General features: G+C 39.6%; 2 protein-coding genes across 2 annotated transcripts; both read left to right on the top strand.

Moving 5' to 3' along the window:
* The first annotated feature begins 743 nt into the window (after window positions 1-743).
* On the top strand, window positions 744-12902 carry LOC134742663 (cyclic GMP-AMP synthase-like receptor). Its single transcript, XM_063675849.1, has 8 exons — window positions 744-883; window positions 1635-1757; window positions 2787-2994; window positions 3842-4083; window positions 5199-5322; window positions 8527-8679; window positions 9341-9502; window positions 10698-12902. Exons 2-8 carry the CDS (start codon window positions 1714-1716, stop codon window positions 11070-11072), a joined length of 1308 nt encoding a protein of 435 aa, XP_063531919.1. The 5' UTR covers window positions 744-883; window positions 1635-1713; the 3' UTR covers window positions 11073-12902.
* A 6746-nt stretch (window positions 12903-19648) lies between these two features.
* On the top strand, window positions 19649-24020 carry LOC134742826 (cyclic GMP-AMP synthase-like receptor). The gene is made up of 4 exons (XM_063676012.1): window positions 19649-19834; window positions 20699-20830; window positions 22049-22192; window positions 23116-24020. Exons 1-4 carry the CDS (start codon window positions 19739-19741, stop codon window positions 23485-23487), a joined length of 744 nt encoding a protein of 247 aa, XP_063532082.1. The 5' UTR covers window positions 19649-19738; the 3' UTR covers window positions 23488-24020.
* The last annotated feature ends 884 nt before the right edge of the window (window positions 24021-24904 follow it).

The raw sequence follows: 24904 nt of genomic DNA on the forward strand, positions 1-24904 counted from the left end.
TAATGTCCATAGTTGTTAGACCCTTAAATTAATATATACATAATAACACACTCAAGAACCTAACCTAACCCACCCACATAACCTAGCGAGCAATGTAAAAGGTTCCAGTGCTTCTGGAAGCGCCCCTCACATCGCTCTGCAATGGTGTTTAGTACGCTGTTTGGGCTGCCCCGCAACCGAAGAGGTTGCCCGCAACTAAGGATGCCACTCTTTTGCGTCGGTAAACATCTGCGATGCACTACAAAAACACGGCAGCCCCAACAGCATCCTGAAACTATTGTTATACTGGACTCTAAGGGCCCTGAGAGCCTTTTGCGTGTAGTTAACCCACAGGCTGCAGGTGTAAAAGGTCTGACAATATGCTTTAAAAAACGTAGTTTTAAGCGTAGTTTTATGGGTGAACTGCGTTCACTGAACGCTGTTATAAAATCCCGGCCTTTCCCGCTAAATGTTGCTACGTATAAAATAATAATTACTCCTCCTGTCATGCTCCTGTCGGTCAGAAAATTCAGAAATGCATTATCATTATTTTGATAATGTATAAAATAATTAGAATGAGACTTGTTTTGTTATTTTATACATTAGTTATATCTAGTTTATCTAATATTTATTGATGATAAACTATAGAAAATAAATAATAGGGAAATTTTTCTATGGCTTTTCTATATTTTTGCGCTGGTAACAGTGGTTATATACTCTTTGCTGGACTGCTGGTAACAATCCGTCTTATAATTATTTCGCAAGGATTTCGTCGTCCGCGCAGCGCAGAAAGTTCTAGTTTGATTACTATTTTAGTTAAGATAACGTCACTTGATTCATTTCACCGCAAATATAAACGAAGTGAAACACTGTCTTTTTCATTGTGTTTTTTTTTAATGCTAAGGTATGTTTACTATTTTTTTTTACCTAAAGTAAATATCGTTGTAAATAACTTTTGCAAAAATTTTCTTTGGTATTCTTAATTAACTTTTGGATTTTTAATTTACAATAGTTTTCCAAAGGGGTCTACTCGTTAAATAAAACCGGACAAGTGCGAGTCGGACTCGCGCACCGAGGGTTTCGTACTTTTTAGGGTTCCGTACCCAAAGGGTTAAAACGGGACCCCATTACTAAGACTCCGCTGTCCGTCCGTCTGTCTGTCTGTCACCAGGCTGTATCTCATGAACCGTGATAGCTAGACACTTAAAATTTTCACAGATGATGTATCTCTGTTGCCGCTATAACAACAAATACTAAAAAGTACGGAACCCTCGGTGCGCGAGTCCGACTCGCACTTGGCCGGTTTTTTAGTATTTGTTGATATTATGGCGGCAACAGAAATACATCATTTGTGAAAATTACAACTGTCTATCAGGTTCGTGAGACAGCCTTGGTGACAGACAGACGGACGGACAGAGGAGTCTTAGTAATAGGGTCCCGTTTTTACCCTGTGGGTACGGAACCCTAATAAAAACTTATCTAATAATTGGAACCTATATACCTACTGTGCCTATATTTAGGTTAGTTATTATTACTAATTACTAACGCATAAATAAATTTCAAATAAATGACTATTAAAACTTGACTTTTTATTTTGACTTTTTTTTTATTTGGACTTTTTTTTATTTTGACTTTTTTGATTATGTCCTTTGCAGAAGTTAATGCCATTCTGCCTGGTACAAAATCAGAAGAATATCCCGAAAACTCTAAACAGGAAGAGAAGTTACGCACACCATGGTGGTTTTGTTTACAGACCATCTGCGGGCCAAGGGTGCTCAGTAAGTAATTTTATAGTTATTATTCTACATTATAAGTAAGGTTTTTTGGGGTTAAAAAACCGGCCGAGTGCGAGTCGGACTCGCGCACGAAGGGTTCCGTACCATTACGCAAAACCGGCCAAGTGCGAGTCGGACTCGCACACGAAGTGTTCTGTACCATTACGCAAAAAACGGCAAAAAAATCATGTTTGTGGTATGGGACTTCAATATTTATTTGATTCTGTTTTTAGTATTTGTTGTTATAGCGGCAACAGAAATACATCATCTGTGAAAATTTCAACCGTCTAGCTATCAAGGTTCATGAGATACAGCCTGGTGACAGTGGTGACAGACAAACGGATAGTGGTGTCTTAGTAATAGAGTGCCGTTTTTACACTTTTTACCCTTTGGGTACGGAACCCTAAAAAAGGTACCAGGCACCTAATCTAATTAGGCTGCGTTCTATCAGAGATGTAGAATAGAAAGTAGAGAATATAGTCCACTAGAGCTGCGCTGAGCGAGGATAGGTAATTTAATTGGTTTTTAACAAACACATTCACTACCCGTCCGCGCACATCTCTGGTGGAAATGTGGCCTTATTAGTTCTGCTCTCGCATCTCAAATCCTTGTTGTATTCTATGTCGGTTATGGTTGGGTGTGATGAAATGTTTTTTTAATGGCAAAATAAAAGTAGAACGAAAAACAGGATACATCTTATGTTATGGGACTTGTGGGATTGAAAGACAGCTGTATTCTGTTTTTTCTTTACTATGTAGGTATATTCAGTGGCGTAGCTAGGCGTGGGCGAAGTGGGCCCCTTGCCCACGGCCTCGCACTTAAAGGGGCCTCGCGCAAGCCAACCCCTTTTCTCATCTTGGGAATACACATTGAAAGAAATGGGCCTCGCAGATGCGACTTCGCCCACGGCTACATTAGTTCACGCTACGCCACTGGGTATATTTTTAGATAAGACAAAATTGATCTGCACATAGCTGTACATATCTTTTCAACCTTTTTTTAAAGAAGTAATATATCCTACGTCTTTACCAGAATCTTTCCCTTGAAGCCCGAAGTGAAAGTTCCAGCGAAACCAAACATCACAAGTTTAAATAGTCTCCTACAGGATATATATGTGCGTTTCATAGCACTAAGAGATAAGGATTTTGAGAAATATTACAATGTCTTTGAAAAAATATTCTTCAAGCTGCATGAACTGATGAAAGAAGTGGATCCGTACTACAAGAAATATTCCAGTAATGTGAGTATATCAATGCACTGAAAACAATTTAAGATCTGTACAGTACAGAGTTGTACCTGAGCCCAGATGTAAATCAGCCTTTGCAAGGAGGCAATACGGGGTTCAATCTGCAGTTATATATAACATGATAAATAAGAAACTTAATATACACTCGCTAAATAACTATGAATGTAAAAAAGCAATAATTAAATGGTTAAGTGCACTTGACTATAAAGCTACTGAAGATATAATTCGTAAATAAAAACTTAAAATAAAACGATATACACACACACACACACACACACACACACACACGCGCGCATGCACTCACACGATGATTAAAATAAATATGTAAGAATAATTTTAGGAATAAGTACCTATGTAAATATGTAAAATTAATAAATATAAATGTAGTTGTTAATTTGGCAAACTAGTTAATTCATTATAAATTTATAATGTTAATGTTAACTTTATTTACTTATATGAAATAGATGAAAGTATAGATGAAAAAATAATAATTTAATTCTGGAAGAGCGAGATCTCCTGATACAGGTACTTCATACCTAATAGGAGGACTCGACCACTATGTATTTACCAACTAAGATTGAAATGAAATAAATTATTATCTTATCTAATTGTCATATTATCATTAGTCATAATTTGTTTTTTTTTCAGAAACGCGTAACTTTTCAGGATTGCCATAAAACTTACCTAACCTAACCTAACCTATCTATACCCGAGGAAAATCCTGAAAAGTTAGAGGTTTCAGAATTATGACTAATGATAATATGAAAGTTATTACATTATGACTTTCAATAATTATGTCAAACAAAGGGACCCCAAATTTAACACCTATTTATAAATATAGGTACTATACGCGGGTAGCCACTTCGACAAGCTACGCATCAACAAACCCGATGAATTCGACATGGATATCGTCATCGGGTTGCCCGTCAACGCGGACGAAAACCCCCAAAACCCGGCTAAAAGCGACGTGGTGATCGAGGATATTGCTCCTGGCTTCGTGAGACTGAAGATGGGGAAACAGTTTCAGAACCTGCCGAATAGGGATCAGAGGGAAGATTGGGAAATAAACCAGACGGCTTACGAGTAAGGATAAGGATTGACAAAAGTTCGATTTTATTATTTAACTCAAACAAACTTTATTTTAAACATCTTCATCTTCCTCGCGTTGTCCCGGCATTTTGCCACGGCTCATGGCATGGGAGCCTGGGGTCCGCTTGGCAACTAATCCCAAGAATTGGCGTAGGCACTAGTAGTTTTTACGAAAGCGACTGCCATCTGACCTTCAAACCCAGAGGGGAAACTAGGCCTTGTTGGGATTAGTCCGGTTTCCTCACGATGTTTTCCTTCACCGAAAAGCGACTGGTAAATATCAAATGATATTTCGTACATAAGTTCCGAAAAACTCATTAGTACGAGCCGTGGTTTGAACCCGCGACCTCCGGATTGCAAGTCGCACGCTCTTACCGCTAGTCCACCAGCGCTCAAACTTTATTTTTAACAAGCCGCTCAAAATTGTCTGAATATTTTATTTATTTATGATAGGTTATAACCTAGATTTATATATAGGTAGCCAATAAGCCAGACAAAGGCATTTGTTATACATACACACGGTAATTTGATGCTATTTTAACAAAATACGAACTACTTAATTAATTATTCAGATTATCATAGTAGGTATATTAACAGATAATGAAAGCTGGAAGGCGTATAGCGGAACTCTTTGGTACTTGTCTTGTAGGTACCATCACCCACACTGTTAACTGCATGTACATCGGTGGATCTTATGCCTTTTGTAATAACGTCCACCGATGTACAGCTAGGAGTGTTGCTGTGTGAGTTAACCCCTCGATTTTGAGCTAATTCGATTGGTTTTTGACAACTCCAATGGGTAGGTACTTTACTATGCTGACGGTTTCAAGTGAATTCAGAAACAAAAGCGCATCTTTACCCGACTTCTGAAGTAAGATTATGATGTTCTTCGAGCGTAGGTAATTATGTATGTATTAAATTATTTTTCACACCTGAGAAAATACACCTTGACGATATTTAAATCATAGAAAAATGAGAATGGATTATGGCGCCATTATCGTATAATTCGTGTATGTTTACCTTACTACAGTCAGGACCTCTAATTCTTTAATTTGACTTGTTAAAAGTTAAGATTTTGACAGTTCATTTGAAAATATATATGTATACAGATGGCTAGACGATGACAAGTACCTGTTGCGCTCGCAGTTTATGTACTGGTTCCAGAGTGTGGTCGACAAGGCCATGAACCTCTTCGATCAGAACGAGTACGGTGAGCCCTACATGGGCGTTGAGGTAAACATTATCATTTGAAATATTTAACATAATGTCAAAAGCGCCATTTCGACTATGGATGGTATACAAAGGACGTCTTGTATCTCTATATATGAAAAGTGTCCATCAAAAAACAGCAAATAGGCGGCGCCACCATACACTGAAGCTAGGTACTTCATACCATACACCTAGTATTTTATATAGATATGCACCCGTGCGACCGTGAATTTGGTCGGGTTAACTGCTGCCCCTCCCTCATTTCATCTCTACATTATTATACCTCTATGGTTCATGTCATAGAGTCTCCTATATATTACAATACTCTTTGGTCTCAGAGCCTACCTAGCGCCACCGGAGAGATTAGGAACTATTATTTACAGCTGAAAGCTGGTCACTTTTGAAACAATTTTGCCATAAGAGATTGACATGCTTTCTATGCCATTCATAATTTCGGCCTACACACATCTATGAGGGCTAGGCTACCGCCTTTAATTTCGCCGCTAGGGGCGCTAGTGTATATGGATGGTATAGAAAGGATCGCAATCTCTTATGGCAGAATTGTTATAAAAGTGACCGCGTTAAGCTTTAAATAATAGTTCCTAAGCTCTCCGGTGGCGCTAGTTAGGCTCTGGGACATGAGTATAACATGAACCATATAAGGCAACAAATAACCCGACCAAATTACGTAGGTTGTTTTTGGTAGTATTTCGGTGTATGGTGGCGCCGCCTAATTACTGTTTTTTGATGGACACTTTTCATACATAGAGATTTGGCTCCTTTATACAGTCTCCATGCTAGTGTAGATGGAAGTCTTTCAAAATGTCAAATGCATAGAAGTTTGGGGGGTTTCAAGCTTTTTTATCGGGAATTTTCACTCCTTATTCATAAAATTGTGGTAAATATTTGTCCATCTTTGATGAATCATGGTAAACAATAGATATAACTCAATAAATGTTAGTGGTTTATAAATAGTGACAATATAATATATGCATTCCGTCCGTTCCGTTTCCGGATCCGTTGGGACCCTTAATATTTTGTCTGGCGATACAAAAGGTTATTGCTTCGCTGAGTTCTCCCCTGAATGTGTGGTATCTAGATGATGGAACCCTAGGTGGTAGTCCGCAGGCGGTGCTGGAAGATTTAAAGAAGCTCTTGCCAGGCTTGAAAGCGTTTGGTTTAGAGGTTAATCCAAGCAAATGCGAGCTCTTTTGCTGTGGTACCGTGAATAGTGGTTTGTTGTCCGAGTTGGAAGGGTTATTGCCGGGCTTACGATTTTTGCACAGGTCATCCTTACGCTTGCTGGGCGCTCCCATTTTTCAGGAAGGGATTAGCTCTGCTCTTGAGGAGAAAAGGTTGGCGTTTGTAAGGGCACAAGAGCATTTAAAAAATTTGTCAGCCCACGTGTCGCTTGTCCTGCTGCGGAGCTGTTTTGGCATGCCACGTATGCTGTACGTTCTAAGAACATCTCCTACTTGGCTATGTGAAAATGATGTTTTAAGGTTGGACGATACTCTTAGATCCTCTTTGCAAACCATTATAAATGTGAATTTGAGCGATTCACAGTGGTGTCAGGCGTCTCTTCCGGTGCGCCATGGCGGGCTGGGCATACGGCGTTGTCAGGAAGTGGGTGTAGTGGCATTCCTTGCCTCGGCTCATGGAACTTTGGGGCTTGTTGCTCGCATCTTGTCCTGTAATGGTGACAATACCCAAATACCTTTTGTAGCTGAGGCTTTTTCTAGGTGGTCCACGATTTGCCAGAGTAACGAGCGTCCTGACAACCCCGGCTCCCAAAGAGCATGGGATGATATCTTGTGCAAAGATATTTGTGCAACTTTAGTAGGCAGCGCGGCCGGATCGGACTTAGCGCGTCTCAAGGCCGCAGCGAGGCCTGAATCGGGGGCGTGGCTGCAGGCTTTGCCTTCCCCTCAGTTGGGTACCCTGCTCGATAATGACTCCCTGAGAATAGCGGTTGCCTTGCGGTTGGGTAGTAAAGTCTGCGAGCCGCACCGGTGCGTTTGTGGAGCCATGGTCGAGGAGGATGGTCACCATGGACTTAGTTGCCTGAGATGTGCAGGGCGTTTTTCGAGGCATCATTCAATCAATGATGCGGTCCGCCGGGCTCTGATATCAGCCAATATTCCTTGTGTTTTAGAGCCTCCAGGGTTGTCTCGTACGGATGGCAAAAGGCCAGACGGTCTCACATTGGTTCCATGGCAGAAGGGTCGGTGCCTCTTGTGGGACGCCACGTGTGTCAGTACATTTGCACCGTCCCACCTTAGCCTCACGCTTAGGTCTGCTGGGTCAGCCGCTGAATACGCGGCAAAACTCAAGCACACTAAGTATAATGCCCTGGAACCAATGTACGAGTTTGTGCCGATTGCAGTGGAGACTGCGGGACCCTGGGGAATGGAGGCTAAAGCGTTCATTAAGGAACTTGGTCGTCGGCTTAGAGAGAGGGGCTGCGATCCACGCTCCGGGTCGTATCTGGTACAGGGGATTTCGTTGGCTATACAACGTGGAAACGCTGCTAGCGTGATGGGAACTTTTGGGCCCGATGCGATTCGGGGCGGTCCTTTAAAATGACTTTGTAATAATTATTATCATAAGGGATATTGACGAAGCCTGTTGCGGATAGCTTTATTGTTTGTGTGTAATGACGACGCCTGTTGCCGATTTATGGTTGTACCCATGACGAAGCCTACGTTGCGGATGTGAATTTGTCAACCCTGTATTACTTAATTCTAATGTTGTTTTGTGGAATTAATTTAATAAAAACTAATCTAATATATATGCATAATTAAACAAGTAAAAAAATGGCACATTTAGACGTTAAAATACTTTTGTGTACCTATATTAGGACGTATTGATTTTATGAAAATAAGCATAGAAGAATTTTGAGATCTGTTTTCTGGACCTACGTCTTCAGTGGCGCCAACTGGTGAGCACAAAAACGGTAGCCCTCATTGAATATTTTTATTTCCTCACAGATACTTTTTGTGATTGAATCATTCCCAATTTGTTGCCTTATGGATTTGTTTCGTCCCAGCTGTCCCCAGTGGCCTACAGATGGGACTTTTTGTTTCCATTTCCACTTGGGGACAATGGAAATAGGCCCTTTCGAATGTATTACTTTTAACTTATACCTAAGTTACGTTAAGCGTTATTTTGATTAAGTTTCTTTTACTTCTAAAGTTGCTTCTAAAAAACTTTTGAAAATCATTTTAGGGGACTATGTACACCCTCCGCTTATCTGCCAGTGGCCCCGCCTACACGCTCATCATCGAGGACAAACAATGCGGGTTCCGTCTGGACGTGGACCTCGTCCCGGCCCTCAAGTTCCCTGAGGATCGCTGGCCAATCACCAGGAGATATAGAAGGGTTAGTACGTAAATATGTAGTAATTCACCTTGTTTTTGTGACATATCTAGCAGATAGTGTAAGAGCACTAGCTGGTTCGGCCACGTCTAGATGTTTGCCGTTCTCCCATGGCACATGGCATGGCCGTTTGGGGCATGTTCTCTATTCCCCATAGTAAATTGAGAACTTTCTCGAGAATGGCACAACTATAGCTACGTCGCCTCTCTGGGTATTGCCTCCGCTTGTAGAAGGGGGAACTTCAAGAAGTACTGGCTGGACGTTGCGAGGGACATGCGTGCCAAATGGTCTTCCATAAGAGGATATCGAAGACCACGATCTTTTGCACGCAAAGTGGAGGAGGGAAAGTCAAAGCAGTAACTTAGATATACGCTGAGAAGTTTGGGAGGAGGAGAGACTATCCCATCAGCTCTGAAAACCCTTAAATAATGTTGTCCTATTAATAAGGTGTATATGTTGGTGTTCTTTTTCAGGAAAGCACTGTGCGAGTAGGTAAATACTTCTATTGGAAATGGAAGCCTTGTATCTTTTGCGGCCGAGTGTACTGCTTGACCGGCAATCCCTAACAGACTTTGCGTTTTTCTAATAATTTAACAAGGTTTTTAAGAATTGTCTGTTTAAACAACTCAACAAACCATAAAATATTATTGCATTTTTCCCACAGATACCGAAGCGGTGCAAGAAGGAGTTCTTCATGGTGGTGCCCAAACCCTTGAAGGGCGGTCGCAGCCCGTTCGACTCGGACCGCTCCTGGCGGCTGGCCATGCATATACAGGAGAAAGACCTCATGTACCACACTTTTCATATGAAACAGGTCATACGACTGGTAGGTAATAGTATATCAGGCGGTAAAACTGTCTAGGATCGCATGTAATCGTAAAGCCGAGATCGGAAAACATGTGATTTGAAAACGTCGAAAACTCTAATGCTCAACAATGGGGTTGGCAACTGTCAAAGGTTTGCAGAGATGGCGCCATCATAGCTTGCCCCTTTTTCTATGAGATTTGGCTTAAAGGGCTGGCATCCAAGGCATTAAAAAAAGAAAAATTTGACACAATTCTAGGGAGTAACGGAGCAAGCTATGCTGGCGCCATCTGCTAATTTTTTCGACCGGCCAACCCCATTTTCAGCTAATATTATAACCGGATTGACCGGAAGTCTATTTTCAACTCCTGCTTATAATATTAGTTTTAAATTGTTTTCGTAGTACATTTTTCGTCAGTAGCTACACTTGTGACATGTGGTGTCAATTAGCGGTACTGATAGTTCCACTACTTGACGTTAGATGTCGACTCCGAAATAACTCACGTTTTGGTAAGAAAACTGATGTATTACCACTCTACTTTATATAGTCTCCATGCACTCTACCTTATTAGCTTTGTATGTAATAATAATAATAATCTTGCTTTTAGATCAAAGTGTCTTAAAGGGCCTCTGCGCTGTTGGCTTCGGCCCCACGTACGCCTCCCAAAGGTCCGGGACCCCATGGTCCCGTGATATGGAAAAGACATACAAATAATAATAATAATATATTTATTGCTTTCACATTGGTAAAATTACAGATGTTCTTAATCGATAATGTATCACAACATGACACCCTGTAAGGGTATTGCAATTTTATCTATCTACTCTAAACTAATACATATGTAAATTAAACACAGAACTTCTATTCAAACTAATTTCTTTGTATTACAATTTCTAGCAACGAAAACTAGTACGAGACATAATATATTAGTTGAATGTACGTATGCCAAGTTTCATGTCATTTCAGCAAGCCGTTTTATATCGGCTGCACACACTCGCCGAGAGTCTCGGCACCACTCCGATCTAATCGGAAAAGCGCGAGACGAGACGAGAAGGGAGCAGCATGTACACACTCGTTCTCGGCCTGTCGGTGTCTCTCGACGAGTGTGTACTGTACAGCCCGCATTAGAAAGAACTTGTCTTTTATTGTATGGCGGTCGCTATAGGTTCTTGTGACTCAACTTACACCGAATTCCTAATCTTGAATATTTTTCCAGATAAAGAAGCTCCGCGATTCCCTAGGCATGGACAAAATTGCAAGCTACTACATTAAGACCATATTCTACCATGAGGCCATCGAACGAGAGCACGATGAAGATTTTTGGAGCAGAAACAGCCCTGCAGATCTCTTTATACACATGGTCAAGAAGTTTCTACAATACCTAGAAAACAAGAACATTCCATACTTCTGGAACCCAGAAAATAATTTGATAGGACACATTAATGACTCGACTAGCTACGCAAATCAGCTGAAGAAACTTGTCAAGATTTTGGATAATTTGGATGATCCGTCGAACTATAAGAAGGTTGCGAAGTTTTTGCTGACGAAGAATCAGTTTGAGTTGTATAGGAAGAAAATATTGCGCATATAATTTTTATACGCTTCGTAAGTCTAGTTTTTTTTTCGGAAATTCAGAGCCGGAATCTTTGTAGTCACTGAATAAATGTCACAGTACACTTTATGAAAAACTAAAACAAAATGGTATACAAGGACCCATGCTGGATCTCATAAAAAAATATCATAGTAACAGACACAACGCGGTTAGCATCGCAGGCGAACAAAGCGACCTAATTCCGACCTTATGCGGCACCGCACAAGGCTCAATTTTAGCTCCGACGGAATATTTATTATACGTCAATGATATGTATCATATATTCCAACATGGATCCGTATATCAGTTCGCAGACGACACATGTATAATTGTAGCCCACGAGGACTTGGAGACTGCACAGGACGTGATGCAAAATGACTTTGATGCACTGTGCAAATGGGCCCACGATCTAGGTTTATCGCTAAATTACTCTAAAACGAAACTTATGTATATACACTTATAAAAATGTAACCATAACGCCAAAACTCGTGGCCCACGAACATAAATATATGCACAGGCCCCGTGCGGCCTGTAACTGTGCTCACCTGGAGATTGTACAGGAATACACCTTGTTTGTAACAAACTTAGAGCTATTTTGTCAAAACTATTTATACTGATTTAAACTTTCACGATTTTTACTCATTATTATTTACAACGACGGGACGTTTATAAGATCGATTGCAGTTGTGGTAGTTCCTACATCGGGGAAACGAAACGTACCATTGCGGAGCGAGTTAAGGAACATATCGCAGCTGTCAAGAACCGTCAGGTGAACAAGTCTGCTGTTGCTGAGCATTTACTAGAGTCAGGGCCAAACCACTGGATTGAGCTTCACAACCCTAGAATACTTTCTACAGATCGTGGGTTTTATAGTAGAAAAATCCGTGAAGCCATTGAAATCAAGAAACATAGAAATTTCAATCGAGACGAAAGTTTTAAGATCTCATCCACATGGAACCCAGTCATTAGTAAGTGTAAGCGAAACCAAATATCGAAAGTTGAAAAATCGAATATTGTGAGTGTTGTGTGTCGACCCGGTAACATCCCTAGTGCGCAAAACGTTCAAGTTAATAAACAAGACCAAGTGCGGGTAGTTCGAAAAACGCGCGCCTAGAAGATGTTGATGTCAACTTTAGCCAGTCTTCTCCGAGACCACGGGGACAACGCCGTCCTCGAAACGTCGGAGGTGGGTTTAATACTTATTTTACGCGATTAAGTCCCGTCGTTGTAAATAATAATGAAAACTATTTATACTTAAAAACAAAGTTCCCTACATTACATTAAGACTTTTGTACATGTCAATGGCCGATTCCCTCATAAGTTACGGTTTAGAAAGTTATGGAAGAACATACAAAACATATCTAAACGACATTTACAACTTACAATTACGTCTACTTAAAACGATTGTACCTACAAAAATCAAATATAAATTCAAAAATAACTATGAAAATCTATTCAAATACTGCAGTGCTAACTGTGTTTGAAAAGGTTGATTTAGCCATTATAACCCAATACTATAATCATATAACAGAATTAAGGAAAAAAACACGACCCGCGCGATTACGTAACTTAGCCAACCTTCCGACATTTGAAGTTGAAAACATAAACAATGTATACGGGCAAAGAGTGTGGAAGTACATCTTACCGAGTACCTTGAATAGATTTTCAGAGGAATTATTAACACTTATAGAAGGACGAACGAGTAAACAAGCAAGAAATATTATTAAAAAATACTTAATTAAAATAAGAGGCCAGTCTACCGAAATCGCTTAATTTAATATATGACCTATGTACCTAGAAAGAAAATTATATGTATAAATATTGAATATAAGATAAGACTCCTTAACTCAAAAAATCTTTTTAATTTAAGATTAATAGTTAAGTTTAACATTATATGTGCTTTTTAATAGAAATAAACAGTTTAATTTTTTTTTTTTAATGCAGATTTTCCGTGATCATCAGTAATTTTACTTAAATAAAACAAGCGTAAACAGGTTGTCAAGGGCAAGAGGAATCTACCGATACGTTATTTAAAAAAATCCGTCCAGTATCCTGAACTACAGGGTGTACTGATTATCAGTATTTAAACCCATAACCCTACTTTCTGTTTAAGTCGCAGTCGAGTAAAATGTTGATATTGGGGTATAACGTGTAAATAAATAAACAAATGGGTAAATGTATAGACAAAAGTGGAACTCATATTCCTACAGGTTTCCTATTAAGAGAATATCCCTTGAAAGGGTATAAGCGCTAAATCTGGATTCAGCTATTATTTTCTATAACAAGATGTATTTTTTCCGTTCTCGATGTCACGAGTGTCGCGACTGACGAAAAATGTAGTGCTAAAACAATTTACAACTAATATTAGAAGCAGAAGGAGTTAAAAATATAGTTCCGGTTAATCCGGTTCTAATATTAGCTGAAAATTGTTCAGCATTAGACTGTTCGTTCGTCGCGACATCTATTGTCAACTAGTAGTACTGATAAATTCGCAACTTGACGCTAGATGCTATCGACTACGAAAATAACACGCGTTTTGGTAAGAAAACGGATGTATGGAGTTAGCACTCTTTCCTTACTTATATTTCTCTATGGTATCGCTAAGAAGCGGCGTGAAGTCCCTACCACGCTAATACATATAATATAACATACACATTCAGCCCTATTCCCTTAAAATTTGGTATATAAAAATACCCTAAAAACACTTAGGTACCCTAATATGTAACTTTTTTTTCCACTGGCAACAACGAAACAATTTCGTCACTCACAGATGGCAACATTAGGCCAGGAAATGAATGCTCTAAAAAAAGTTGTAGAGGGAAATGCTTGGAACACATTGGAACACAATTTTTGACTTCGTAGCTTTGTTTGGACTACTTAGGAGGTGAACATATCAAAAGTCCCCGGCCGTAACCCTGGTGCCGGGGGGTTTGAAGGTTCCATTTTTCGATTATATCTCGGAAACTATACGTCTGAACGACATGGCCACTTATACAAAATGAAAAGTGATTTAATTTGTTACAAGTTTTATTCAGTCAAGTTTTTTAATATCTTGTATAGTTTTTGAGATATCCGGTCTTGAAGGTTTATTTAGGGCTCTCATTTTTATCTTGATTATCTAAATCAGTGCTGCTAGGCCGGGTTTGGTATCATTTTCGTATAAATCGGGGGTGCTGAATTCATTCAGAAGTTTGTATGGGGAATCAATAACCGCTAAACCGATTTAAATAATAGGTATTTGGGATGGTCTACATGTTTGACTTAGTTGAAAATGATTCCAAACATGACTTCAAACCTAAACTTAAATATTATTAACCTCAGGAATACAACTTCGGCGAAGAAGCTGAATTCCCCTCACACCAAAGTTCACACCTTCAAAGTATGATTTTTGAGATAGAAACTATCTAACTATCATGTCCTGTCTCGGGACTTAAAACATCTTTGTACCAAATTTCAACTAAATCGGTTCAGCTGTTTAAGTGTGAATAGGAGTTAAAAAAAAGGTATTTGTTTAAAGTTTATATGTTTTTACTTCGGAATGGTGTCACAATGTGATACCATAAATGAATTTGGCACTCCCGATTTATACGAAAACAACACCAAACATGGCCTAGTAGCTTCATTGATGTAGATATCAAGATAAAATAAAGAGTCCCAAATGAACTTTCAATAGAGAATATCTCGACAACTATTCAAAGTATCGAAAAATTTGACTAAATGAAACTTGTAGCAAATTTAATCAGCTTTCGTTTTGTTTTAGTAGTCGTGTCGCTAAGACGCAAAGTTTCCAAGATAGAAGTGAACAACCGAAAAAAATAATCTTCAAACTCCCCTCCCCCCGGCACCAGGGTTACGGCCGGGGACTTTTGATATGTTCATCTCCTGACTAGTCTAAACAAAGTTACGTAGTGTTACGTAGTCAAAAATTGTGTTCCTAGCATTTCCCTCTATACCTTCTTATTGCTAGGTCTAAATGTAAATGCCTTTGCCAGTTGTATTATAGCAACGATAGACGTTACACGTGTACTAAGCTGCATATAACACCACACATCATAATTAAATCTTAACTCGATACTTGAAGAATTATAGAAAGAATAATATAACTAATATTATGGGTTTACTTTCGGGACTAAAGTAAGTACCTACCTTTGTTTTCAATATATTGTTTCTTTATTTAACAGCATATCTCTTTTAATTAAGTTTATAAATCAATATACTTATTTACTTTCCGGTCATTATATGTGGCTTTCCATCAGAAAAGGGTCCTTATGCTTCATGTGGAATAAGGACCATTATATGTATTAGATTTTCTGTTGGATGACACAGCTAAGTACTCGTAGATTGGTCCGGGTCCAGGTCCACTTAGTTTTCTATAAAAGCTTTTTATTAAAAAGCATCACGTGATCACCGATCACCCGGCATAGAGAACGAAATTTCGGGCTCCCGCCCCGGGCCGGGCCCGGACCGTTCTAGCGTAAGTATTTTAGAGACAAGTCTGTTGCTTATATACTTACCTTTACAGAAATCAGTACCGATTAGAGTAGTCTGGAGAGGAGACTTGAAAACTCAAACTTAAGAGGAAAAAGATATGAAGATTTTCTACTCAAATGAGCTAAAAGAGCTGCGGGCCAGTGGGGCTCGGTAAGTAGGTACTTTATATAGTAAATAGTACTATTTTAGTATTACCACAGGGCGGACACGCTATACATCAAAAATCACTTGCGTTTATATGTGTGACCGGCACGTCCGTACACGCGTGTGAGTATTAAGTTGCTTAGAAATAGTACTGAGCGGCCGGCAAACGGCCGTCAATCTGGTGTCGCGGGGCGAGGTAATTCGAGTCGGGGCGGGGCGGGGCGTGGCCGTTCTGCGTGATAATACAATAGTATTCAATATTGGATAGAATAAGTAATAACTTATTCTGTGGTATTACTAGCGACCCGCCCCGGCTTCGCACGGGTAGTTCAACTAATTTACACAAAACCTTTACAAATTATACATATACACCTTCTTCTTGAATCACTCTATCTATTTAAAAAAACCGCATGAAAATTCGTTACCTAGTTTTAAAGATCTAAGCATACATAGGGACAGACATACATACAGAGCGGAAAGCGACTTTGTTTTATACTGTGTAGTGTGATTCACACAGCTTGGGTACGGTGACAACTGTCGCCCTAATACGATTTAGCGTTAAAAGTTTATAAATTTAATTGTGTAGATGACAGTTAGCTATGTTAAAAAATATTATAAATAGTATATTATACGGGATACAACAGATATATGTGTTAGAGTGAGATAGTAATACTTACCTTTATTACTTTCTCATTAGGCTGGTTCTTGCAGGATGCAGGATTGCAGTAAGTATATATAACGAGTCACTCACGTTTCAACATAAAAGCGAGTTAATGTATTTTATAGTACATTTGGTGCTCCATTACGACACCCTGTGCTATAATAAGCACATTACGTAACTACGTCAAAAATTTAAAGGGCTATACGTCGCCACTCGTTGAGACTTTCCTATTTTTCGCATTTGTATCGTGTATCGTAAATAATTATAACATATCGGCTTACATTGTAGCTATCTTGCATTGTATGTAGACGTAAACGGATATACTTAGCTCGCCGGCTGGTAGGCATAAATACTATAAATAAACATTATCGCTATCATGGTGCACAGCAACAGTAACGTAGGTATGGCTCCAGCTGCGTGATTAAATAACAAATACAGCACTTTGTATAACAACTACTTTATATAGCTGTATTAGTAGACCCACCAAGCTTAAGGCGCTTCGCGCAGTTTTTGGCCAAAAACTGTTACTTTCTAGAGCTTATATCTTCTAAATGGGTCAACAAAAAATTATGAAAAAAATATATATGCATCTTCACTCTATGCACAACAATCGTAACATTTGACTTTTTTCCTGAAATTTATAGTTTTATCGAAAAAACAATACGACAGGCCGTTTTGCGGCTATCTATGCTTATATCTACAAAACGGCTTAATCGATTAAAATTATTTTTAAACTAACAAAAATGTTTTAACAGGTTCTACAAATACAACATAGCTTTTGTAAATCAATAAATATTTTTTTAAGAAATCGAACGTTTTTCCACATTTCAAGCGTATGCAGCCTGAAAATGGCGTGGCCGGCAGTCGTGTGCCAGCTTTGAGACGAGGATCAGTTAATTGAAGGTGAAATTAATTAATGCATCTTATGGATCTCATGATGTCTGTTTACCAGAGTCCACACTTCGAAACCTCAAGGAAATCAGAAAAAAACAGTAAGAGATTTGAACAGCCTACTTCGTGACATATACGAAGTGAGAGACAAACCAGTGAGGGACAAGGATTTCCCGAAATACTTCAGAGTGTTTCAAGCTGTGTCCTTAAAGCTGGATGATCTGATGAAGCAGGTGGATCCATATTATGAGCGGTATTCCTTAGTGAGTATATTTTAATTTGTAGGTTTGTGGCGTCTCCCCTAGCTGTCACTGTCGACATCGTGCCACAAGATTCTTACAGATGGCGTTAGGGAGCTAGAACGCAATTAGCTAGAAACCTACATCGCGGTTACGGAGTTTCAAATGTCACTTACTATATATACTCCTTCTGACTACCTCTCAGTGGACTTCGGTCCCCAGAGGTCCCCAGGCATAACGTCACCCGCCTAGAGAGAGTATTATACTCTCTATTGCCATTGGTCTTTAACGGCCCTTCGCAATTTAAGGTTTCGAGGTAACTTCTTCCTCGCGTTATCCCGGCATTTTGACCCTGGGGTCCGCTTGACAACGAATCCCAAGAATTTGACGTAGGCACTAGTTTTTACGAAAGCGGCGACTGCCATCTGACCTTCCAACCCAGAGGGGAAACTAGGCCTTATTAGGGATTAGTCCGGTTTCCTTACGGTTTGAACCCGCGAAGGTTTCGAGGTAACATCAGTAGATCAGTAGTACCTTATATTCAGTATTACTAATCTGCTCGAGTAGTACAGTATATGTATACTATAAAAATAACGAAGTTATCCATCATCCTATCATTCACATCATTCTTAATAACAAAGTAAGTAGGCAGATCCTCTTTCACTTTCACTTTCCTTCCAGGACCGATATTTTTTGCCACCCTGTATATGCTCCATGACGTGGTAGGTATATGTGACGTTTTCAAGTAAAAGGTACCACATTGTCGCTTACCATAAGGACGAAATTTGCTAGTATCTTTATATGAATAACCTGCCAGTGCGTCCATATGGCGAGCGACAAAGTGGTACCTTTTGCTTGAAGACGACAAATATAAAAAAGTCCAGACACAATAAAAACACGAAATTTTTAACGAATCCAGGTCCGATTTGAGGGTAGAAAAGACCGCCTACGCATCAACAAGCCGGACGACCTCGACATGGAAATCGTCATCGGTCTGCCTGTCAACACGCGTGATCCTGCGCACGGTGACGTCATAGAGGACGTAGCACCCGGCTTTGTGAAGCTGAATATTGGAGAACAATTGCAAAGCTTGCTGGATAGGGATGAAGAGAATCGGGAAATAATCCAAACTGCTCACAGGTGTCATGATTTTTTAATAAATAAATAAATAATAAATAAATATTATAGGACATTCTTACACAGGTTGACTGTCCCACTGTAAGCCCAAGGAGGCTTGTGTTATGGGTACTCAGACAACGATATATATAATATATAAATACTTAAATACATAGAAAACACCCCTGACTCAGGAGCAAATATCACACACAAGTACTCATCACACAAATAAAAAATAAATGCCCTTACCGGGATTCGAATCCATCAGGACCATCGGCTTCACAGGCAGGGTCACTACCCACTAGGCCGAATTATATCAAAAGTGTAAGCAAATATGAATTTTACTTGTAATATCAGGGTGATGGGTAATGTTTAATGACTTACCTGGCAACACTTGAGTTAGCAAGTGGTAGAGTAGGGATAAGCGGTTTTTACTATTTAAATATTTAAAGAAACGGTTATTCAGAGCCGTTCACTTGGGTTGAGGCCGTCAAAGAGAAATCGCAAAAGACTGCTTAGGTCAGAGTACCTGCAAGTACCTCCATTGTTGTGTTGGTAATAGTCTCGAGTAACTATGCGAGAAGAAGCACAACACAGATTAGTTAGGCGTTAGAGGCGACCTTGCGACAAATCGCATGTGATTTTAAGGGCCCTCCACACTCATGGGCAGATATAAAAAAGCCGTTTATTCACACTAAGTTTAGGTTACATTTGTAGGTTGAATCTATTTTAATTTGCTTAGTGGTGAACCCCTCTTTGGGTGAAGGCCTCCTCCAACTCAATCCATTTGCTTATGTTTGAAGCTATTGCCATCCATTGCTTTCCCACAGCCTGGGATAGGTCATCAGCCCAACGCTGCTGCGGCCGGCCAGCGCGCCGCCCTCCTGGTGGTCCTCTCCATTTTGTTGTTTCTATGGTCCACCTCTTGTCAGTATAGCGTGATATGTGGCCAGCCAACTAGTTTAGAGTTGTAAAATTGTAGCTTATTGAGCACCATATTGAGCATGCAATCCCCAATGTGACGTCAGATATAATTTCCTACATAACGACTGCCGGTGCCGGCTTTCTTTCTCTATTTGCACTGATGGCTAGACAAGGACAACTACCTGCTCCGCTCCCTGTTCATGGACTGGTACAAGAGCGTAGTCGACAAAGCGTTGAACCTCTTCGATGTGACTGAAGATAACCTCCCGTTCGCCATGAATGTCATAATGGTTGAGGTAATCACTTCATTTATATTTATGAGATAATTTGATCTAATTAAAACGATAGTGGACCACCACCACCACCGCTTCTCCATACAAACGTAGTCCCCATTTTTATCTCCGGAAATATCCACATAAAACATTATAAAATTATTTTTACGCATTTTGATGTATACACACACACACACAGCTATTTATACGTTGCTTGTCCACAGTGGCGTTTGTCCAACAAGTAAACATTGATGCTATGTAAAGCTCAGTTCGGATTAGTAATTTAGTCGAGTGGCGAGTATTAGTATTAGGCCCCATAAATAAAAGCGAGAAAGCGATATCTCTTTCTCGCTCTTACTTATGGGTGCGACACACACGCAACGCTTTTTAAGCTCTCGTGTGAATGGGGCCTTACGTGTTTGAACACCAAAAAATTTGTCAAGTAGATTAGTCGAGTGGATCTATTTTATTCTATTTTTTCTGTCGAGTGAGCCTCCCCCCACCACTCTTACTAATCTACTCGACAAAATTTTTGGTGTTCAGCCACGTTTAGTAACTAATATTTCTCGCTACTCGACTGAATTAAAACATTTCATTTTGAAACTGCTTACTCACTACACGCTTGCGTCTGCAGTGCGAACCATTTTTGGTCAGTTAATAGATTTTAGTAACCGGCATAGTCGCCACTCGATTAAATTACTAAAATAGTCGGAATCCGAACTAAACTTGCGTCGTTACTTACGATGTGCATAATTGTTTTCCATTTTCCATCGTATTTTCTCGGAAACGTTAGTTTTTGTCATGCTACTTCAGTCAACCTCAGTACTTTTTGTACCGAGACCGCCTTTGCCGCCTTTTTCTACTGACAAAATTGTGGTTTTTTTTTAGGAGAATACGTACACCCTTCGATTCGCAGACAGCCAGTCCTACACACTGACCGTTGAGGACCCGCAAAGCGGGTTCCAGCTGGACGTGGACCTGGTCCCGGCACTGGAGTTCCTTGGCAAGGATAGAACAAGGGTTAGTGATCATAAAGGACATTTTAGGGGCCGTACACCCTGTGAGACTGACAGACAGCTAGCCACTAATATGTTAATCGTCTAGGCCCCGCAGTGCGGGTTCCGGCTGGACGTGGACTGGTCCCGGCTCTCGAATTTCTTGACAAAGGTTAGTTGTTGACCTCACTGTCATGGAGCATGGATATTCATCCATGCTCCAACAATATATAACAATATATGCATGCATGCGGAGCAATCCATTGAAACGACTCTATAGAACTTGCAACAAATTACATGCGATTTTCGATACATGGTGGCATTTGATCGATCGATTGAATTCGTGCCACCTTCTTAAGGGCTTATTATTATCAGATCCACATGGTCGCCGGGCACTTGCTAACGGGGCCTGACCTGAAGGGCCCTCCACACTCATGCGCGAATCACGGCGCGAAGCCGCGATTCGCGCATGAGTGTGGAGGGCCCTTGACGCCGGCCCCAATGACTCTTGCAAGGCTCGTTTTCCGTTTCACGAAATATCAGAACATCGGTAGGTAACAATATTTTAAATGTAAAAAAATACTTTGTCTCAAATTGCCAAATTTTAATCATGTTTGATATTTTTATACTTAAACTTTTTTTCCTTTCAAATATTGTTAACGATGTTCTGATATTTCGTGAATCGAAAAACCCCCGGCAAGGTGGGCCCCGTTGGCAAGCGTGGATCTAATAACCGCTTTAGTCCACAATGTATCTGTCGAAAATTGCATGCGGTTTGTTGTTTGGTTAACAAAATATTTACCATAAGTAATAATTTTGACTTTGGTGCCCAACTTCGCCGAGTATTTATATTAATTATAATTTTCCTAAAAATGCAGGCGCAAAAATTGTTTTTTGAATGCAATAAATAAAAACCATCAAGTGCCCTAGCAGAAGCTAGGCTATTCCCCAACTTCGTCTACATAAAAAATATTCCCCAGCTTGTCAAACCGATCTATCATTTTAATACAAAATTGGTAGATTATTGGGGTAAATTCGATTCAATCGAATTGTAATTTAGTATCTTTCTGTAGCTTAGGTTGGTATTTCACCTGTTTTCTTGGTCCAATGTGCATTGCGTCTCACTCGCTCACTAAGCAAAATGTGAGACGCAAATACACATTGAACAAATAAATTTTACAGATAGAATACAACCCTTAGATGTAAGTACGGCAGGTTTATTTTATCTTGTAATTTCCTACAGATGCCGAGCAAGCGACGCAAGAAAGGAAATTTCTTGGTGGTGCCCAAACCCATGAAAGGTGGACACGACGAGGACGCGGCCTGGCGGCGCCCCCTGCAGCTACAGGGGTGGGACCTCTGGTACATGAAACAGGCCCTTCGGCTGGTATTAAACATTTATGAATAACTAGACGTAGTTTAGCGAAAAAGATTAATCCTCAAAAGTTTGCTGTTTAATTTAATGACGTTTCAGTGACAGCAAGTTCAAAAGATTTTTGTGGATTGGACCCTTTTCCCTAAACTATTTCTAACTAAAATGCCAATTACGAAAAAGTTATTGATGAATTGATTATAAAATAATAAAGTTGTAAAGCTTTGGGAACTTGGGTCACCGCATGATGTACCGCCAGCTGGTGAGTGCCGGAGATGGTGATTGTGGAATGTGGATTGCAATGTTTGCCTTATGAAAAATGGAATATCCTGACAAAAGTCCCTAAACATTTTGACATTTCCTGGACGATCATTTCTCAGGACTATATCGTCCACGATTTACCGCTGCCATTAATTGCTACGATAAAGTATTAAAGAACCTATTAAATTATTCCAAAACCTTTGGTGGGCCACTAGTTTAACTCGATACAATATGATGTAGCTACAGCATTACCTTCCCTTTTCTCTGCCCAATTCTAAACTTATAGCTTGTATAGTGGTTATAGTAGATATTTCTAGTAAACCCTGACACTAGCCAAGTCCTCCCGCAATCCTGACAAACGACCAAAAATCCTGACATGTCAGGGGAATCCTAACGTATGATCTCTACCTGCCTAGCCTAGATTAATTATACTCTGGTTATAAATAAATAAAAATAAATAAATGAATCATTTATTCTGGCGAAATAAACCCTATTTTACATTTAATTATTCTGCCAAACTGCAAGACGGTTTGTTATAACTGCTAACGTATAACTACCACTTATGAAAACTATGCCGTTTCCGATGTCAAACTAGCCAAAAACGCTGTCTGTGGTTAAGCTCAGAGAGTTCAGAAACCCTAAAATTATACAACTAAGACTTAACATATTTCTTTCAGACAAAAAAGCTCCTGGACTCCCAAGGCATGAACAAAATACAAAGCTACTACATCAAGACCATATTCTACCATGAGGCCATCGAACAAGAACATGACCCAGATTTTTGGAGCAGGAATAGCCTTGCAGAACTCTTCAAACATATTGTCAAGAGACTTCATCAATATTTGGAAACTAAAAACATCCCATACTTTTGGAATGTGGACTATAATCTCATAGGCAACATTGACGAGTCCATCCTAGACGGTTACGCGAAAAAACTAAAGAGATTTATTAAAATTTTAGAAGATCCGTCGGAGTATAAAATGGCTGTGAAGTACTTGATGTCAGAAAGTCAGTTTAAGGAATATAAAAAGAAGTTCTTGAAGATTTAACCTTTGCCGAGATAAATTATAGACTGTAGTACAGTAACTGCAGCGACTGGCTGAATCGCGTTACAGATAATTTTTAAGAAAAAAAAACCGACTTCAATGGGGGATGCCGCTGAAAGTTTACTTATTGTTGATGGTGCACTCTTAGATTCCAGACAATGAAATGAAAAAGACAGCATCTTTTGCCTAATTAACCTAATCCATCTTTTGCCTAATTGCCTAATTATTATAATATTGCCTAATAATGTAGAAAAGGAGGTTTAACCACCAACTTTTCTAGTAGCATTTCGTTTTTGTAAGGGTCGCAGTTCTAACCTAACCTAACCTACTTTTCTGATAGCATTTCGTTTCTGTAAGGGTCACAGTTCTAACCTAACCTAACCCAAGTGGGTTAAAAGTTTCTAGTAGCATTTCCGGATCCGGCTCTGGGTCCGAGTCCGGGTCCAAGTTTGGGTCTGGGTCCATAAGGAAGATAACAAATCGCCAAACGTGAACTATGTGTCATTGAAGAGTTCCATTCTGATCATCATCAGCAGTTCCACTTCATCAAATGTCACTTTTTTAAATGTAAATGCTGGATTTGTTGATGAAAATACAAAAATCACAATATGTATGCCTTTCACATTTGAGGAGTTCCCTCGGTTCCTCATGGGTTTCATCATCAGAACTCGAGCTTGACAAAAATGTTTCTTGAAAACCTAACTTGCTTAACAAACATAACGAAGAGGACAAATCGCCAAACGTGAACTATGCGTCATTAAAGAGTTCCGTTCTGATCATAATCAGCAGTTTCACTTCATCAAATGTCACTTTTTTAAATGTAAGTGCTTGATTTGTTGATGAAAATACTAAAATCACTATATGTATGCCTTTAACATTTGAGGAGTTCCCTCGGTTCCTCATGGGTTTCATCATCAGAACTCGAGCTTGACAAAAATATGTCTTAAAAACTTAAGTTGCTTAACAAGCATAAAGAAGAGGACAAATCGCCAAACGTAAACTATGCGTCATTAAAGAGTTCCATTCTGATCATCATCAGCAGTTCCACTTCATCAAATGTCACTTTTTAAAATGGAAATGCTGGATTTGTTGATAAAAATACAAAAATCACTATATGTATGCCTTTCACATTTAAGGAGTTCCCTCGATTCCTCATGGATCCCATCATCAGAACTCGAGCTTGACAAAAATGTTTCTTGAAAACCTAACTTGCTTAACAAACATAACGAAGAGGACAAATCGCCAAACGTGAACTATGCGTCATTAAAGAGTTCCGTTCTGATCATCATCAGCAGTTCCACTTCATCAAATGTCACTTTTTTAAATGTAAGTGCTTAATTTGTTGATGAAAATACTAAAATCACTATATGTATGCCTTTAACATTTGAGGAATTCCCTCGATTCCTCATGGATCCCATCA

This window comes from Cydia strobilella, chromosome 7, assembly GCF_947568885.1.
Source record: "Cydia strobilella chromosome 7, ilCydStro3.1, whole genome shotgun sequence".
Taxonomy (NCBI): domain Eukaryota; kingdom Metazoa; phylum Arthropoda; class Insecta; order Lepidoptera; family Tortricidae; genus Cydia; species Cydia strobilella.

Coding starts and splice junctions, on each gene's coding strand:
- LOC134742663 (XM_063675849.1), top strand. CDS start 1,714: ATGGTGGTTTTGTTTACAGACCATCTGCGGGCCAAGGGTGCTCA. Junction 2,995..3,841: donor ACAAGAAATATTCCAGTAAT/GTGAGTATATCA, acceptor TTATAAATATAG/GTACTATACGCGGGTAGCCA. Junction 9,503..10,697: donor TGAAACAGGTCATACGACTG/GTAGGTAATAGT, acceptor ATATTTTTCCAG/ATAAAGAAGCTCCGCGATTC.
- LOC134742826 (XM_063676012.1), top strand. CDS start 19,739: ATGGACTGGTACAAGAGCGTAGTCGACAAAGCGTTGAACCTCTTCGAT. Junction 19,835..20,698: donor TGAATGTCATAATGGTTGAG/GTAATCACTTCA, acceptor GTTTTTTTTTAG/GAGAATACGTACACCCTTCG. Junction 20,831..22,048: donor TTGGCAAGGATAGAACAAGG/GTTAGTGATCAT, acceptor AATTTCCTACAG/ATGCCGAGCAAGCGACGCAA.